The 16,474-nt window shown below is 46.6% G+C and overlaps 1 protein-coding gene across 1 annotated transcript in view; it reads left to right on the top strand.

Annotated features, from left to right (window-relative positions):
• The first annotated feature begins 12,747 nt into the window (after nucleotides 1-12,747).
• NTSR1 (neurotensin receptor 1) overlaps nucleotides 12,748-16,474 on the top strand; it is a 53,606-nt gene continuing 49,879 nt past the window's right edge. Inside the window, exon 1 of the mRNA XM_050313835.1 lies at nucleotides 12,748-13,500. Within this exon, the coding sequence (XP_050169792.1) occupies nucleotides 12,841-13,500 (660 nt within the window). The 5' untranslated portion in view covers nucleotides 12,748-12,840. The remainder of the gene's footprint in view (nucleotides 13,501-16,474) is intronic.

The following is a 16,474-nucleotide window of genomic DNA, read 5'->3' as shown; positions in this document are numbered from 1 at the left end:
TCCATGATGGGCCATCTGTGATGCAATGGTCTGGGCAGGGGAAAGAGGTGGTGGAGAAAAGCTGGACCACTCCATCCATCAGGATGCCGAGGCAGTTCTATGTACCACGAGTCTCATGCGTGCTTGTGTTTTTTCCCACACATCTTGTGTTATTCGTGGCTTGAAGCTACAGATATTTGGCGGAGGAAAGCACTGTGGATGGGTCCTGAATTGGCTCACACCCTGCAGATAATGGTGTTACTCCAATGTCTCCACATGAGTAAAAGACATCTGAATGTGACCAGTGTGTTTTGCACGTCTGTGCTCTGTGATTCATCGGCTTTGTGGGAAAATGTTATACCTAAAAACCTGCAGGACCTCTTGAATCACAAGGACTTTCATTAAAACATGAAGGGATATCACCTTTCCTTTTTCTCCATTTCAGGAACTTCTTCAAAGTCTAAGATTCTATTTGTAGGCCTACTTGGAATTTAGAAACTAATAAATAATGGCAAAGAAACCAAAAAGGAATTAGTTATTAACTGCATTACATACCCAGGCTAGCCCCTTATGCTAGACATATGGAGAAATTGGGTGGGTACAGATTAATTAGACTTGATCTTCTGGTTGCCAATGAAATATAAATTTGCCATGCCAACTTATAATTTTGTTGCCACTCTTTCCTTTTTTTTTTCCTTAGTTTTTATTTTCATTTGCCTTTAACAGAGTTTTAAATACTGATTCCAAATGTAATATGCTTCCAAAGCGGCATTAGTGCTGAGTCTAAACCAAACATTATCTGATTAAATCTTGACCCAGATGAGTTTGTCTACTTTCTGTGCTTCTAAATACATATTTACCATATGTTGTCTCATATGCTGCTTTTCTTTTTTACTGATACTTTGGTCCAAATGTTGTAGTAATCATATGTTCCTTTTAGTCATGAGTCAAACGAAGTTTCAAGTTTGAAACCACTTTTGCAAGTCTGAAAATTAAATAGTATCCCCATCCATGGTCAATCAACGTCCTGTTCTATCCTGATGTTGTCACATTCTTCCCATCTCTAGAATCAGTGGACAAACCCTCAGTGGATGTGTCTTTCCCTGTGCTGAGTCTGCCCAAGCACTCAGCACCCCACAGCCACCCCAGGTCCCCTTTTATGCTGCAAAATCCTGTATGGGTTAAATTCATCTAATCCTGAAATGAGAAGCAGCCCATGGGGTCCCAGCAGCCCTTGCTGCCCTGCACTGGGTTTAGCTGATCTGCACATCTTATGCACAGGACAAGTGTTCAGGAAAGATCAGGTCCCCAGGCTGGGTGACAGCGCTGCCACCACAGCCAGTGGTGGAGACCCTGAGCCACTGAAATCAGAGCACAAACCATGGAATCACAGAATATCCATGGGGGTCATCGAGTCCAACTCCTGGCCTTGCACAGGAAGACTGTAGAGAAGTCTGTATGGATCCCATTTCTAGTCTGCTGCTTAAAAATGTCTTGCATTTTAGGCTGGACACAAGGTTTTCTAAGGTGTATATGTATACACAGTATTCAAACTTCATCCACTTCAACCAAATATGGCAGTGCCTACAAAACCACTGAGTATCTAGAAAATCTAAATCTTTTTTTAAGGTATTTAAGTATTTGCACCATTGAAGTGAAAGTGAACACAAATGCTAGTTTAATATTTATCCCAGTTTGTTCATGGATTTATTGTCAGGGTTCTCCTTTCTGCGATGGTAAAGTTATTGGTGACACACATTCAAACCTCTTTATACTCACATGAGTTGTTCCTGCTTGAGCTTCTCCTTTTTTACCTGTTTCCTAGCAAATTATAGTTAGAGCTGAAGCACTTTCTTGTTCAAGTCAGTTTCTAGAATTATTCAAGCATTTAATTTAAAAAGAAGCAGGTAATTATAGCAAAGCATTTCAGAAAATTTTAATCCCTAACTAAGAAGCTGCCCTGGAGTTTCTGGGTATTGACACACATCACCTCACCACAGGCTGAACTGGGACCCCACAATAAAACCCATGAGCCCACCAAGCTCCAGCTTCATCCCCATGGTCGTGTCGTAGCAGCCTCAGCGTTGATTTTGGCTGCTACAAAGCTGGTCCCATTAAAAACACCCACGAAAAAGCATCTCCAGGGAGTGGGTTTCTGTCTGAATAGCAGAAGTTGCTGTGTTTAATTTAAACATTTAACATCCTCTCACCCCACGCTTGGGATTTATTATAAACGTAGAGATTTATGTCTTCTTTTTGTGAAAGAAAATCTTCAGTGGGCAGAAATGGGGAAGGGAAGGAAAGTAAAGTCTACTACTGTGCTCATGGAGCCAAATTCACATGTGCTGGCCAAACCATGTTAAGTATAATATCTACATATATTATGAATCCCATCCACAGTGTGATGCCTTATTGCACTGCTGAGCCTGACACTCTGAGCAGTAATAGCAGGTTTTCTGCAGCTTTACTGCAACCTGTGCCTCCAGACATCTCCTTGCTTTATCCCAAATCAAGAGTATTTCTCTGTGTATCATCACACAAATTGAATTTCACTCGTCTGTGCCAGGGTAGAAATTACCCTCTAGAATGGGGGTTGCTGTTGGAGCCGTGGAAAAGCCATCATAAAATCAGTAATGTCATTCAAGCCATACAGGACCAAAGCCCACTACCATGATGCCCTGGGCTGCAGGAGCCAGACAATTCCAAGGGAGGTTTGTTTGAGGTGTTTGCTCAACATCAAAACCAAGCGTGAGGATTGGCAAAAAATCCCATATAAACACAGGCTATAATAATTAGCTTAAGATAACAAGATACAAGTCCACTGACTCAGAGGAAGAGGATGGATTTTGGCCCTGCTACTTCTCCACTCATTTTGATTTAGGGGGTGGCATAGAATCATTAAGGTTGGACAAGGCCTCCAAGATCATCGAGTCCAATCTTAATGGAGAGATTAAAACGCGTTGGTGGTGATATCTGAACCCAGTCTGTTACTTAGCTCCCAGTCAGCTGGAACGGGGCAAAAATCATAAATTCCTGATTTCTTGAGCGGGTCTGGGCAGTCAGGAAGGCAGGATGGGACTCAGATGTGGAGCTCTGCACTGATTCCAGATACAGTGAAGACAAGGTGCTCAGTGAGACTGTCTCCATCCTCTCTCTGGCAACATTCAAATCTAATTTGCCTTGTAATGAGTTCCACCTAATGTTTTTTCAGAAAAAAACCCAGCAAAACTTGTGATTTCATGAAGAGAAAATCAAAGATTCTTAGAGGGGGTTCCTGTTATTATCAGCACATTTTGGGCTCTGTCTGTGTGATCAAATAAAGCAACAAGAATGATGATGATTATTGATGTCATTTGCAGCTCCTCTCGAGCACAGTCTGGCCATGATCAATACGAGTGTTTCTGTACAACTGTGCTCCTGCTGAGCTCAGGCCAGCCCATGCTCTGGGACAGCAGGACAAGGTGTTGCAGCAGGTCTGGATCTGCTCCAGCTTCCTCCTGCTGATGAGACACAACGTGGGTGAGACATTGCAGGTTGCTGTGCTTCGAGTTTGCATTGTTGTGCATTGGTTTTGGCAGAGCACAGAGGACAGGAGTGTTTTATTCACCAGACACTGGAGGGAAGTCCTCATTTTGGGGGGAATGCCCCCCAATCTACCTGGATATGATTAAAGCCAGGGCACTTCTGTTCGTGGGGAAAAATTCGTATCTCAGAACCACCACTTCAGATCCCCCTGCATGTCCTGGACACTGGAGTTCCAGGAATTTGGGGGTACATTTATTTGTATACAGCTTTATCAGCTCCTATGGCTCTCTGGTGTGTGAGCAGTTGAAGTCCCACACGTGAGGATATCCTGGCTGGAAGGGTCACCTCCAGCAGCAGCTGCTGTTTGCTGTGAAGCTGAGCAGAGCAGCTCCCTGCCAGGCAGAAGAGGAAGAAAAGAATTGTCTCCATGAAATAAATGGTTCCTGGAGGAGTTATAATAGTAGGCTATCACATGGTGAGGCAGGTGGGAAGGTGGGCAGAGCCCTGTCAGTGAAGAGTGATTCACTGGATAACTGTTTTACAGGAGAACTTGCAGCACTAATCACAACTTCTCAGTTGCTAATGGCTGAGAAGAGTTAAATGAGGAGTAAAAATAGCTTCATGTCTTCTGAGTCCTCTGTGGGCACCGCTCTTGTGAGGAAGTCTGCAATTAGGCAAACTAAGAATCTATAGAGAAATATTCCTTTAACTTCTCTTGCTGACTTTCGGTGCTATAAGAAGAGACTCAAACTGTCAGGAACTGAACATGAGACTATTGCACCTCTCCTGGATTAGGAGCATCACTTTCTCCCAGATCCTTTGTTATTAAATTCAGAAGCCAAGCAGGATTAGGAGTCATCCCTTGAGCAAAAGTACCCACTCGGACTCCCTGTTGTCACCTCTCTTCTTCCATTCTTCGAGGCTGGAGCCAGCTCAGCTAGAGCTGTGAGCTGCCACTGCTAAAGCAGAGTTATGAGCTGAATGCCCTGGGTCAGTTCTCATCCTGGGCTGCAGGAGGGAAGGGGCCAGCTGTGACAAGACCTTGTGCTTGGATTGGGTTGGATGGTTGGTGAGGGTGGGATTTGCACATTTGCTGTCTCTATCTGCTGTCAGAAGACGTTCTAAAACAATTTTGCTTGAATTTGCAAAATTGCTCCTTAATACAATTCCTTTTGCATCCTGAAGTCAGTGTGCATTTGATCAAAATGTTTCTTTTTATACTACTCAGAGCTCAGCCTGTGACATGTCATGCAGTTAACTCAATACCTACACGTGCCCTTTTATTCCAATAAAAGATGAACAGATAATGTGATCTCCTCATATTGTAACAGGAGATGTATTTTATTTCTCACAAGTCTGCCCTTTTCCAGGCATATCTCAGACCTCTTTATACAGCAAACTATCGATTTATTTTTCTATCTGGTGTATAAGATTGGTAATAAAATGTGTTTGCATTCTTATCAAGGAAAGCAGAGAGCTTTGTAGAGGGCAGGGGCATATTTCTAAGCTCCTTGGAGGGGCTTCTGCAAAGTGAAGATCTCCATTAAGATACAGATACAAGCAAGTGGGAACTACAAATCTTCCTAATGCATCCAAAGGTTAGTCCTCACAGAGACGAATTTAGAACTTGCTGCTTGCTCAGCTCATTTGCCAGTGGTTTCAGAGGCTCATCAATGCTGTTAGCTTGTTATTCTCCCAGTTATGATCCGCCACTGAGGTCTCTCAGGTTCCTCTGTTCCTCTAGTGGGACACCCAGTTGGGACATCCCTCTAAACAAGTTATTTGGGTACAACAGATGAAGAACTCCTAAAAATATTTTAAAATAACTCATGGTATTTGTGGTCAAAACCTCTCATTTTTGGGATATGTCACATATTACTGTATGTCCCAAATATTGGACAAGCAGTTCCAAGTGTTTGCCTTGCTGTGCAAATTAAACTGTAGAGGTGACAGAAAGTGTTGGGCTTCTGCCCTCTGCAAGCATTACTTCTGCAAAAAAAAAAAAAAAATGGGGGCAGACTTCAGCTTGACTTCTGGCTTTTAATTCTTGAATTCCACAGGTCTGTTTCTCCTTGTGAGGCAGAGGAATATTTATCCTTGCACTGAGGTCAACCTGCTCATCTCATCAGCATAGCTCTAGAAAGGCAAAGGCTTTAAGCATCTTTCTGCACCTCCACCTTACACCATATCTGTGCCAAGCTGACTTGTGGCTGAAAAAATTTGCTGAAGGATCAGAGCAAATTCTGAAGAATTAAGTCACTAAAAGAAATCTTTTGTTAATTGACCTCTGTTCAGCTGTCTGCCAGCTCAGCTACTTTTGTGGCAGTTACTGTCATTATTACCTCTGCTTGCCACCTAGAGAAGTATGATTTTCTTGATGGCATGATTGTTACTGAGGAAGAAGGACTCCATCTAATTTTTCTAACCTATTTCACATCCTTGTCACCAGTGTGGCTTTGCTGATGTTTAGCAATTTCTTGTATGAATGCACCCTTCTACCCAAATCATTCTCTGGACAGTTTTTCCTCCAGCATTCAGACCTGGATTCAAGGCTGGGTGGGCAGCTTTTTCTGTTTTGCTGTAAAATCATGAACTGCACTAAAAGAGAAGTTGTTTTGGTTTCAACATGGGCTTTTGTAAACAAAAGAGAAAAACTGCAGGGTGAGCCTGGAAAAGAGAAGGCTTTGAGGTGACCTAAATTGTGTCCTTCCAGTACTTGAAGGGAACCGACAAGAAAAAAGGAGGGAGACTTTTTATAAGAGCATGTAGTGACAGGACAAGGGGAACAGCTTCAAACTGAAAGAGGGCACAGCAGCAAATTATCAATTCTAGTAAAGATACTATAGGATCACCCCCTTGCTTTGGCATTAGGCTTTGGAAAGATATTCACAGTTTAAACAGGACAAGAAGCAGAGCAGGGAAGTCTCTAGAAGCAAAAAGGAGAAGATGCTGCAAAAGCAGATGTTGTTTTCTGCAAGATGCAAACAAATCATTGATTTTTTAATAAAAAACAGTTGGGAATATTTGTCCTTGGAGTGAGAACAGTGTGTGATTTATGAGAATCTTTCCACTAAATCCACAAAAGATTTATTTCACACAAACTGGGCATTTTTTTCCCCACATTTCTTCAGCACCTGCAGTTACCCAAACAGCTCTGATAAGACTTACAAAAAAAAATTCTCAGGCACTGAATGCAGCTACAGTCAAGCCTCAGTATCACACTGACAGGCACTGAATGAGCTCTTTCTCTCTAAAGCAGGTTGAAATGAATGACACTCCCCGGTCATTTTTTTTGCAGTTTTTTTCTTTATCTCCTGTTTTCTTTGTATTCTTACCATTTAACTTCGAACAGTCCCAGGGCTGCTCTACATTTTAGAGCCCCTGGGGCAGGGCTCTTACCTGAGCATGGGAGGCCTTCCCCTTGGGTTGGCTGCAACACCCACTGAGCCATAAGTCATTATGGGAGGAAAAGAAATTGGAGAAGGAAAGGAAAATCACTCTCCAGGGACTCTCTGCCCACTCTAACAGAGTTCAAACTATTTTTGTCATCTCTGGGCCAAGATGCTCTAAACTGAGAAACCATCCAGGTAAGTCTGGCCAAGATGAGGAAGGAAATCAGCAAGTGCCTCCAGATGAGCCCACAGACAAGTGATCCCAAAAGTTTCCTGGCCCCGAGAGTAGGAATAAACCCTTCCTCTGAGTCTCACATTCACCATCAGAGCAGCAGGTCCTGCACTAACATTAGTGAGGAAGCAGCAGGGCAGAAAACAGACTTCTCTGGGCTAAGGTCAGGCTGTGGCCAGGGCAGGGATGGAGCTTGGGAGCCTCAGCAGACTTTTGTTCTTCCTCCTGGTGATATTCAGGAGGGACCTTCTCATCCCCCTCAGAAGCTGCAGAACAGCGTTAGCGTCGCACAGGGAGAGGGATCCCAGCATGAGCTCAGGAACAGTCCAGGCTCAAGCAAATCCAGGGTGTCAGTGATGCAAAAAATAGGAGGATATGGGCTCTTAAAGGGAAGAATAAGAGGAATGAGCCAGATTGCAGAGTTCAAATAATTTCCAGCAGGTCACAGCGTGCTTTGGAAGACATGAAGTGCCAAGTTTTTGAGTCTGCTGAAGTGGCACAGAGTGACTCAAAGCTAGCGTAGGGTGTCCCAGGAAAATTTCCACTGGAAACATTTCTGGTGCTGCCACTGCTGCATCCTGCAGCCCTAGTCTCCCTGGAAAAGGAGAAGGACTTTCTGGGTGTAAGGGACCAAGACAAAGGGGTGTAGGAACGAATGTTGTGTTTTCGGCGACATACAACCAAGGAAAAAGCCCTATCAGCCCATGGCATTTCCAGCACTTAATAAAAAGGTTCACACCAGGAAAGAGAACAGTTCTTTGTCCATTTCCTGAAATCCAAGGCATTTAATAAGGATTTGGGAGCATTTCAGAGCTATGGGAAGGTTACTGGTAAAAGACGGTAAAGAGAGTTTGGCTGCCAGGGATTTTTGCTATGCTGCTTTTCCATTTGCACTTTACAATTTCCAGGCACACTGAAAATTTGGAAAGTGGTATAAATTACTAGGAGGAGGGCTGGGAAAATGAAGTTAATGTGTGACTCCTGAGATTTCCTGCAAAACGTTGGTGTGGTGTGTGAGGAGAAGGGATGGAGCTGAGCTGGAGCTGGAGCATTCCTGGCAGCGAGGGCTGTGCTCTGAGCCGGCACCGCTGCGCGGAGCTGTTGGAAGCACGGCTGGCAGAGCTGCTGCCGGGGCTGCAAAAGCAGATTAAATCCCTTAGGAATAGAGTAACAGCCCATCTGCATGTGCCCTGCTTGGGGCTATGATGGAGGGTCCCAGCTACAGCAAGTGCAAACTCTCCCTTTGGACTCCTCTGTCCCTTCTCATTATGTTTGTTCCTGGAATAAAACGGAGGATTTCTAAAGGAAAATCCCACCTGCAGTGTGTGAGCGTGACTGTCTGTGTGCTGAGCACTTATACTGCATATATGAAGATAAAATGCATTTATTGCCACAAGGAATCAGATTTGGCCTTGTTGCAGTAACAACTTAAGGGACCCAAAACTGCTTTATCTCTAAGCTAAAGCTGTTGATATCTCCTGTGAATGTCCAGTTAATGCATCAGTCTTTGGTGTCTGAGACAAATATTACAGGGTACATCAGCCAGTACCTCTATTTTCTTTTAAGGAGTTTTGTCAAAGGACTGAATTTGTCCATGCATCACACAGAAGATGGTTAGACACCTCATTTCCCAGTTGTCCCATCCCAGAGACTTTGGGGTAAGTCTCTCACCAATAGAACCACACACATCCCGGTGTGTTCTGATGTTTGAATCGTCTTTTTGGTTTTTTTAAGTTGCCCAGGGACACACACGTTGGGGTGTGTGATCACTGCCTTGCTCTGGGTATGTCTCTCCCACACACCAACATGCTCACACTGCAGAGTCTCAGCAGGTGCCTCTGCTATGAAAATCAGAGGTAATAAATATCCCATGCATCAACAGTTTTGATTTAAAATACTCTCCTGAAATCAGTTCAGCCAAAGGCAGTAACTATCTTATATTGTTCAGCCAAACTAACAACAATTTATTTTGTAATAAGTTGAGGGTAGGAGGGGATGCACTTCCATGCCTATAAGTAATGATACAGTCAATATTTTCATCAACAAAACTGATCACTGCCCCTTTTTCTGTCACCCTTTTCTCCCTTACTTCCTTGCTGTTCAAGCACAGCATGATTTAAAAAAGCCCTGCACAACCCAGGATTTTACCTTCCTAACCCACTTTAGACACTGCTGACTTTTAGGGAGATCCTGACAATAGTGAGTCCACCGGGAACTGATTTTAAAGGCTTGAATCAATCCAGCATTACCTGACCCAGGAACCTGCTCTAACAGGTATTTGGGGCAGGGTGCTCGATGAGAGAAAGGTTGATGCTGTCTCTCAGCGCCAACCTCCTGCAGAGTTTTCTCTCTGCTGCTTTCCTTGCCCTTCAGAAAAATCCCACCCAATGAAATCAGACAGGAAAAGGATTAACGTGAAAAATTCCTAGTGACTCCCAATTGCACCTGGAAAAAGCAAAGATGAAAAACACTTGGGTCAACATAACAGGGAGGGAGGCATCCTGTGGGCCTTGCATCTCAGGCACTGTGGGACCCTCAGCTCAAAGTCCAGGCAGTTTCAATAGATGAGGTCTTTGGGTGACATTTTCCTGCAAGATTTTAAGTAAATGCCTTGCTGTAACATTTGAGATCAGGCATCTCTTGGTTTCCATGATTCTTTTCCTTTTTAAGCCACAGGCACACACACACAAAATATATTAAAACGAGCCCAGATTAGCTAAAAGGTCGGCTAGTTCTGAAACAAACAGCAGGGATTTGTGGTGGAGGCTTTGGGGCACAAGAAGAGAGTGGTTGAGTGGTTTGACTCCAGCTCTGCTTTGGCTGGAAGGGGAATATTGATTAAAACCTTGCAGGGAGCAGAAGTCAAGGTGAGAAGAGATACTTTTGCCATTCTTTTTGTTAACCCACAGCTGGAAAGAGTCTTCACAGATTGCCCAGGCCAAGCACTAGCAGAGGGGAGGGAAAAGAGTGGGAGAGAAAAGAGAGGCAGGAAGGGGAGGGATGTCTAGGGTGTTCTTTCTTTGGTAGGCTAAGCCTCTGCCTCCTTGGAGACCAGAGTAGGCAGGGGCTCAGGTGTGGGACAGCCAGAGGTGTCCAGCTCTGTAAAAGTGATGTGAGGAGAGAAGGTAGAACCTGCCTGGACAAAACCTTTCTGAAAAGGTGGAGAGGTTGATCCCTGGATGGGGAATGCAAGGCTGAATCCCAGGAGACGAGGTCTTTGCTCAGCACCCTGTCTGTGAGGAACAGAACAGAGCTGTCTGCCTGTGAGACTGTGAATGCTTCACATGAGGCTGAGACAGATTTGCCAAGGAATTAATGGAATTTATTAAATTTATTAACTAGCTCATAGAAATATGCTGCTGAAGCCTTTCCTTTTTGGGGGTAGCCCCTCCCAATTTTTGGGGTAGTACCCTACTGGTGAGCTTTTAGGAAAAGAGAGATTTGGCTGGTACAAACTGCACCAGCCTGTTGGAAGTGTTGATTGTAAATCAACAAGCACATTATTTCCGGGTACCTGCTATTTCAGTGTGTAATTAGAATTATTTTTAAACTATGTCTCCTGATATTCCCTGCTAGTACTTGGCATGGAGGGAAACTGGAGGAGGCAGCACATGGAGCACTCAGGAACAGCTGCTGGGGCAGAACAGAGGCACTACTCTCTCCTTGTTAGCAGCCGTGCCTGCACATCACCCGTGTGCAGAAACATGAGGCAACAAAATCCAAACCAGAGCATTCTCCAGACAGTTATTGGTATAAACGTGCTCATCCACACTGCAAAATTAGACCAGCAGATGCGTATCTTGTTTGTGGGGATAGCAATTGCTTTTCACAAGGCCAAAATGAAGTTACAGCACCAGAAGGGACAATATATCTTCGTTACAGACAAAGATCCCAAAGGAACTCACTCACTCACTGTGTCCATGAGAGGGGTGTTTAGTCCAGAAGTGTGGTTTTGTGCTTGGATCATGGGGCTTTAAGCTGCCCCCAAACTGAGGGTTGAGGCATAGGGGCAGTGGACAGCCAGGAGAAGGTTTGTGTACCAGCTGCAGCTGCCCTTCACACATCAGTACATCCCACCAACTTATTTCATGTTCCACTTTCCTTCTTCAGGATAAATACTCTCGATTCATCCCAAGAACTTGTCCAAGGGCCAGGAACAATGGGTGAGAGGAGCTGGGAAAACCAACTCTGACAAACTCCTCTCAACTAATAGAAATTTCATAACAGAAGAGCTCAAATGAAAGGAACATTGGTGTTAAGAGATTATTAGTCATTCTCTAAACTAATGTGGGATGAGTGCTGGAAAATATTTCTCTCTGAATTTGTATGAATAATATGACTAAATAAGTCTGATTTTGGCTATTCTTTCATGGTGATCCTATTGGATGAATGTAAGAGGAGCAAAGTTGGGGGTAATATTGGCTCTTGGTGGATGGCTGTGGAAAGTTTTGTATTTGTATACAAGAGATGATTTGATTGACTGAAGGATTAGACATCTTCTTGCATCAGTTAGGTAAGGAGTCTGGGTGAACACAGAGCCCACTGGCTGTTGGAAACTCAGTGATGAATGGGACACATTATGGCTGTCTTTGGATAAACCACTGATGCCCTGAATGAGATTTTCCTTGATACTCTGTATTGGTAAAAATTTTATCATGAAGAGAACTGAGTGGACAAACAGCTCACTGGAGTTTTACAGAGTGGCTGAAAGGGTAACCCCAACAAAGACTGTTCAGCCTTGAGGGGGCCCTTCTCTGTGAAGGATCCCCCTGTCACCTTCAGCATGACCGTGGCACCCCCACAGCCTTTGCCCCTGCAACACAGCAGCTCAGAGAGGATCCCACATCCCCAAATCTGAGGATATGGGATAAAGTGAAGTCACTGATAGGGACCAAAGCAAAGCTGTCGCTGCTGTGCCCCAGGCAGGTCAGGGAACAGGTAGGTATTTTTAGATGGGCCTTCCCTTCTTTTAAATGCATTTCTCCTAGCAGCAGCAGTAGGTGAGTGGGTGTTTGGGGACCAGTGGAACATACAGATGTACAAGTGTGTTGGAGCACCCCTGGTGCCTCTCTTCTCCCTGTGGGAGAGGAACAGGGAAGTTGGACCCACAACCAGCCCCTTACCAGCCCTCAGCTTTCAGCCGTGCCTCTGTGACTGACTTCGTGAAGGATGGACTAGAGGGGGGGTCCCAGTGGTGAGGGGCTCTGCAGCCCAGCCCAGAACCTGCCCCCTCCCTTTACTCTTCCTCCCTCTCTCCCTCCCTCCACGGGCCACAGTTTGGGGACGCAGCTGGGGTTGCAAACCCCCGGGGTCCGGGGGAGGCAGCGGCGGGGCTGGCGGGGGGTGCGCGGTGACCGGCGGGGCGGCGGCTGCCGGCGCGGCTGTGCGGGGCGGGCGTGCGAGTGTGCGGGTGTGTGTGCGGGTTTGTTTGTGTATTTTTGTGTGTGTGTGTTTGTGTGTGTGTGTGTGTGTGTGCGGGGCGGCTCCCGCGCTGCCAGGGCACATCTGTGCGCCGGGGGAGCCGCGGGGAGGAGGGAGCCGGGGCTGCGGGCGGCTCGCAGGGCGGGGGGCGCGTCTCGCACACGCACACGCGCGGCAGCCCCGGGACCGGCGGCTCCTCCCGCCGCATTAAAACGAGCCAAGTTCCCCGCCGGGGGCAGCGGCGGGTTCAGGCGGTGCGGCGGGTCCGGGCGGTGCTGCCCGGCCCCGGGGATGCACCCGAACGCCACGGCCCCGGCCGTGCCCCTGCAGCCGCACCCCACTGGCTATGCCAACGCCTCCAACCGCTCCGACCTGCTCCCCAAAGTGCCCGACGAGGAGGACCTGGACGTCAACACCGACATCTACTCCAAAGTGATGGTGACCGTCATCTACTTGGCTCTTTTCTTGGTGGGCACCGTGGGCAACTCCATCACGGCGTACACGCTGGTGCGCAAGAAGTCGCTGCAGAACCTGCAGAGCACCGTGCACTACCACCTGGCCAGCCTCGCCTTCTCCGACCTCCTCATCTTCCTGCTCTGCATGCCCATCGAGCTCTACAACTTCATCTGGGTCCATCACCCCTGGGCTTTCGGGGGGGCCGTTTGCAAGGGCTACTACTTCCTCCGGGACGCCTGCACCTATGCCACGGCGCTCAACATCGCCAGCCTCAGCGTGGAGCGCTACATGGCCATCTGCCACCCCTTCAAAGCCAAGAGCATCATGTCCCGCAGCCGCACCAAGAAGTTCATCAGCTGCATCTGGATCGCCTCCTTCCTCCTCGCCATCCCCATGATCTTCACCATGGGGCAGATCTACGCCAAGGACCGGGATCCCGACTCGCTCATCTGCACCGCCATCGTGACCACCTCCTCGCTGAAGACGGTCATCCAGGTGAGGGGCCAGGAGGGGCCGGGTGGCCCGGGTCGAGCAGCCGCCTCCTCCTTCCCGGGTTGGCCAAACTTTGCGGAGACGGGCGGGGCAGGAGGGGGAGGCTGGTGCGAGGGACTGGCTCAGGAATGGGGATGCTCCGGGCAGCCCTGACGGGACGGACCGGCCCAGGGTGCGGGCAGGAGGGATTTGAGGGGGTTTGGGCTCCTCCAGCTGCGCCCCACCCCGCATCCCCTCCTGCCCCACCGCGCCGGGTTGAGACCATGCGCCAGGGTAAATCCTGCTCCGCGATTAATCCTTCCCGGGGTCGGTGCAACCCTCCCGTGGCCCCTGAGCCCAGGGCATCCGGCTCTGCTCTGCCGTGCCGCCCCGGGGACGTTCACCCAAAGGTGGCAGTTCATAGCCAGAAAACCCCAAATCTCCACCCTTTCTCTCTATCTTCTGCATCTCCTTCCCTTCTTCTGGAAAGCGACCAGAAAGATCAGGGGAATAAAACCATCTCTCCCCCTCTCCCAGTTCCTTGTGTTGATCCAGAGCCCGTTTCCTCAGTGTAGTGACAGCTCCTAATTTCAGAAAGTTTTGGACACAGGGTGTAGCACAGGCATCTGAAAAGGAACAGCATCGTCAAAGCCAGAGGCTGCTATTTTTGCTGGTTTTGGGAAATCCACAGCTGGTTTAAGTAGCAGCCCCTCCTGACTAAGTCAAGGATTTGCTGGTCTCCACACACTGCTAAATCCAACACGCCCATGCGTGGAACGGATGTCAGCATCAACACTTGCTGTGCTCCAGTGCTCTGACGGGTTGAGGCATTTGTTTACTGAAGCGTTGGGCTTGAAAAATGTAAGAGACACGGAAGGAGGGACAGAGAGAGCAAGACACCAATCTCCATAGTCCCTTTGCTGCCAGGCTCGCATGTGATAGCTGCTCAATCTTTTATTTGGAACATGAATTTCAGGTGGGGTTAATCAGCGGGCAGCTGGAATTTAAAGCTGCATGTGTACTGGAGTGGTTGAGATGTTCCCAGACTCAGAGGGAACTTAAAGGGAAAGGAATCAGAACGTTTTCTCCCACTAAAAGCAGGCGAGGGTGCATGCCTTTAGATTTAAGCCCAGAGCCAGTAAATGTTTAGATGTGTCTCTCCCAGTTTCCCTCCATGCTACTCCAGGAAACCAAAATCCATCCCCCACAGAAGCCCTGGATTCCTTCTGCATTTTGTCGTGGTCCCTAACTTTCATCTGAGGTGGTGGGGCTGCATTTCTCCTGTAGATGCTTTGAAGGTTTTGTCAGCAGCAGCCCAGTGTACTTAACCCAAATTCTCTACTCTCTGAGGAGAAGTGAGCCATCTGATTTGAGAACAACGGGACTGAAATGCATTATTTCCACTCATCTTCCTCTTAGGATTAAACTGATGCTCATTGTTACCATGGTAGGGCTAAAAACAGAGGATTATTTCCTATCCATATCTTTGGAGATTATAGTTTAAACAATTCTCAATGTATTTTACAGTCTTGCAATTCAGGCTATACCTTATCCCATTAGCCAAGTAAGGAGTAGGCAGACATGAATGCACAGTATGTGAAGTTCACCTATGGGCATTTCCTCATTTATTTATTTATTTATTTATGTGTTTAATTAGTGAATTAATTTAAAAGGAAAGAGGCAGCTGTTGGGGGGTGAGGAGGAGGAAAACCCCAAACCATGCAAATCTGTACTTCCTTGGGGGATCCAGCTGCAAAAGTAGATTTGCTGAGATAGGAAGGTTGTTTAATGGTTCCACTCCATTCCCCCAAGCACAGGAAAGCAGCATACAATGTGATGCAGGGCCCTGGACCGGGGAAGGCTCCAGAGTGAATAAGCAAAGCAGCTGCAAGTCAGGTTTGAAGTGCGTTAATGGAAACCATCGCACAGCGTGTGAGCCGGCATTGTCACGTCGTAAGCTGTGCAGAGGTTTAAAAAAAGACAGATGATGGAAGGTCTGTGACTGAAAGGGCAGTGGTGATGTGGAGAGTGACGTGCAGATGTCTTGCTGGTTGGCAGTCTGGAGCCCTGGTCTTTCGTGGTGGGTTCACGCTGCTTTACAGCCGTCCCTGCATCTCTTTGTGTTCATTTTCCGTCTTTAAATTAAGCAGAGCAATGATGCACTTGCTTGAGCTGGCAAATCACTTGTAATAAATCACTCAACATTTTTCATTCCTCTTCCTGTTTGGCAAACTGTCTAAAGTAAATTGGGAAGTTGTTTTTTTTTTTTGGAAGCCATTAGTTCTCCAAGTGGTTTTATTTGTTGACTGATTGAAAGTCAGTCCCAGAACAGGGCAACTGTAACCATTTATATCCTCAGAAGCCACTGTGAGCTTTGGTTCTGCTGGGATCATTGCAGGAGAATGCTTCTCCCTGGACTGGAATGAGCTTCCAAGAATGAATATTTCTCAGAATCACAGAATGTTCTGAGTTGGAAGGGCCTATTTGTTAGTAGCAAATTAACATTTCTGATTTTCAAAAAGTTCCTCTGTATTTGCTTTGAGTATTTAAGTTTTAATGGGCATTCCTGAGTGAAACTAGACTGAGTGAACAACTGTGTTCCTTGTAATAAGAAAAAAAAAAGTAATTATTCGAACTCGTTATATTTGATTCTTGCACATATTAACTTGTGCCACTTAAACTCCACAACAACTGTAAGAAGTAATTACTGATATTCCTTCACCAATTACAAATTGTTCAGGGCAGCACATACTGCTAATCAGGAAAAGCAGTAAGTGAGATGATCTGCAGGGTCACCATGTGTGTCACCATGCTCTGTACTGCGAGCACATCTCTGCTCATGCCATCGAGACTCTGTGAGTGTCCCTTGACACGGAATTCTTTATGACAGCACTATTTCCCAGTTTGGTTTGTCACTGTCACTGAGCTGCTTAAATCAGCCTGTGAATCTGATTTATTATATATTCTTCATTGCCAAGCTTGCCTGTTGCTTCTGTCA

This window comes from Myiozetetes cayanensis, unplaced genomic scaffold (genome assembly GCF_022539395.1).
Source record: "Myiozetetes cayanensis isolate MyiCay16 unplaced genomic scaffold, myiCay2020 scf19, whole genome shotgun sequence".
Classification (NCBI taxonomy): domain Eukaryota; kingdom Metazoa; phylum Chordata; class Aves; order Passeriformes; family Tyrannidae; genus Myiozetetes; species Myiozetetes cayanensis.
The sequence above is the reverse complement of the archived record's forward strand: the minus strand, read 5'-3'. Positions and strand labels throughout refer to the sequence as shown.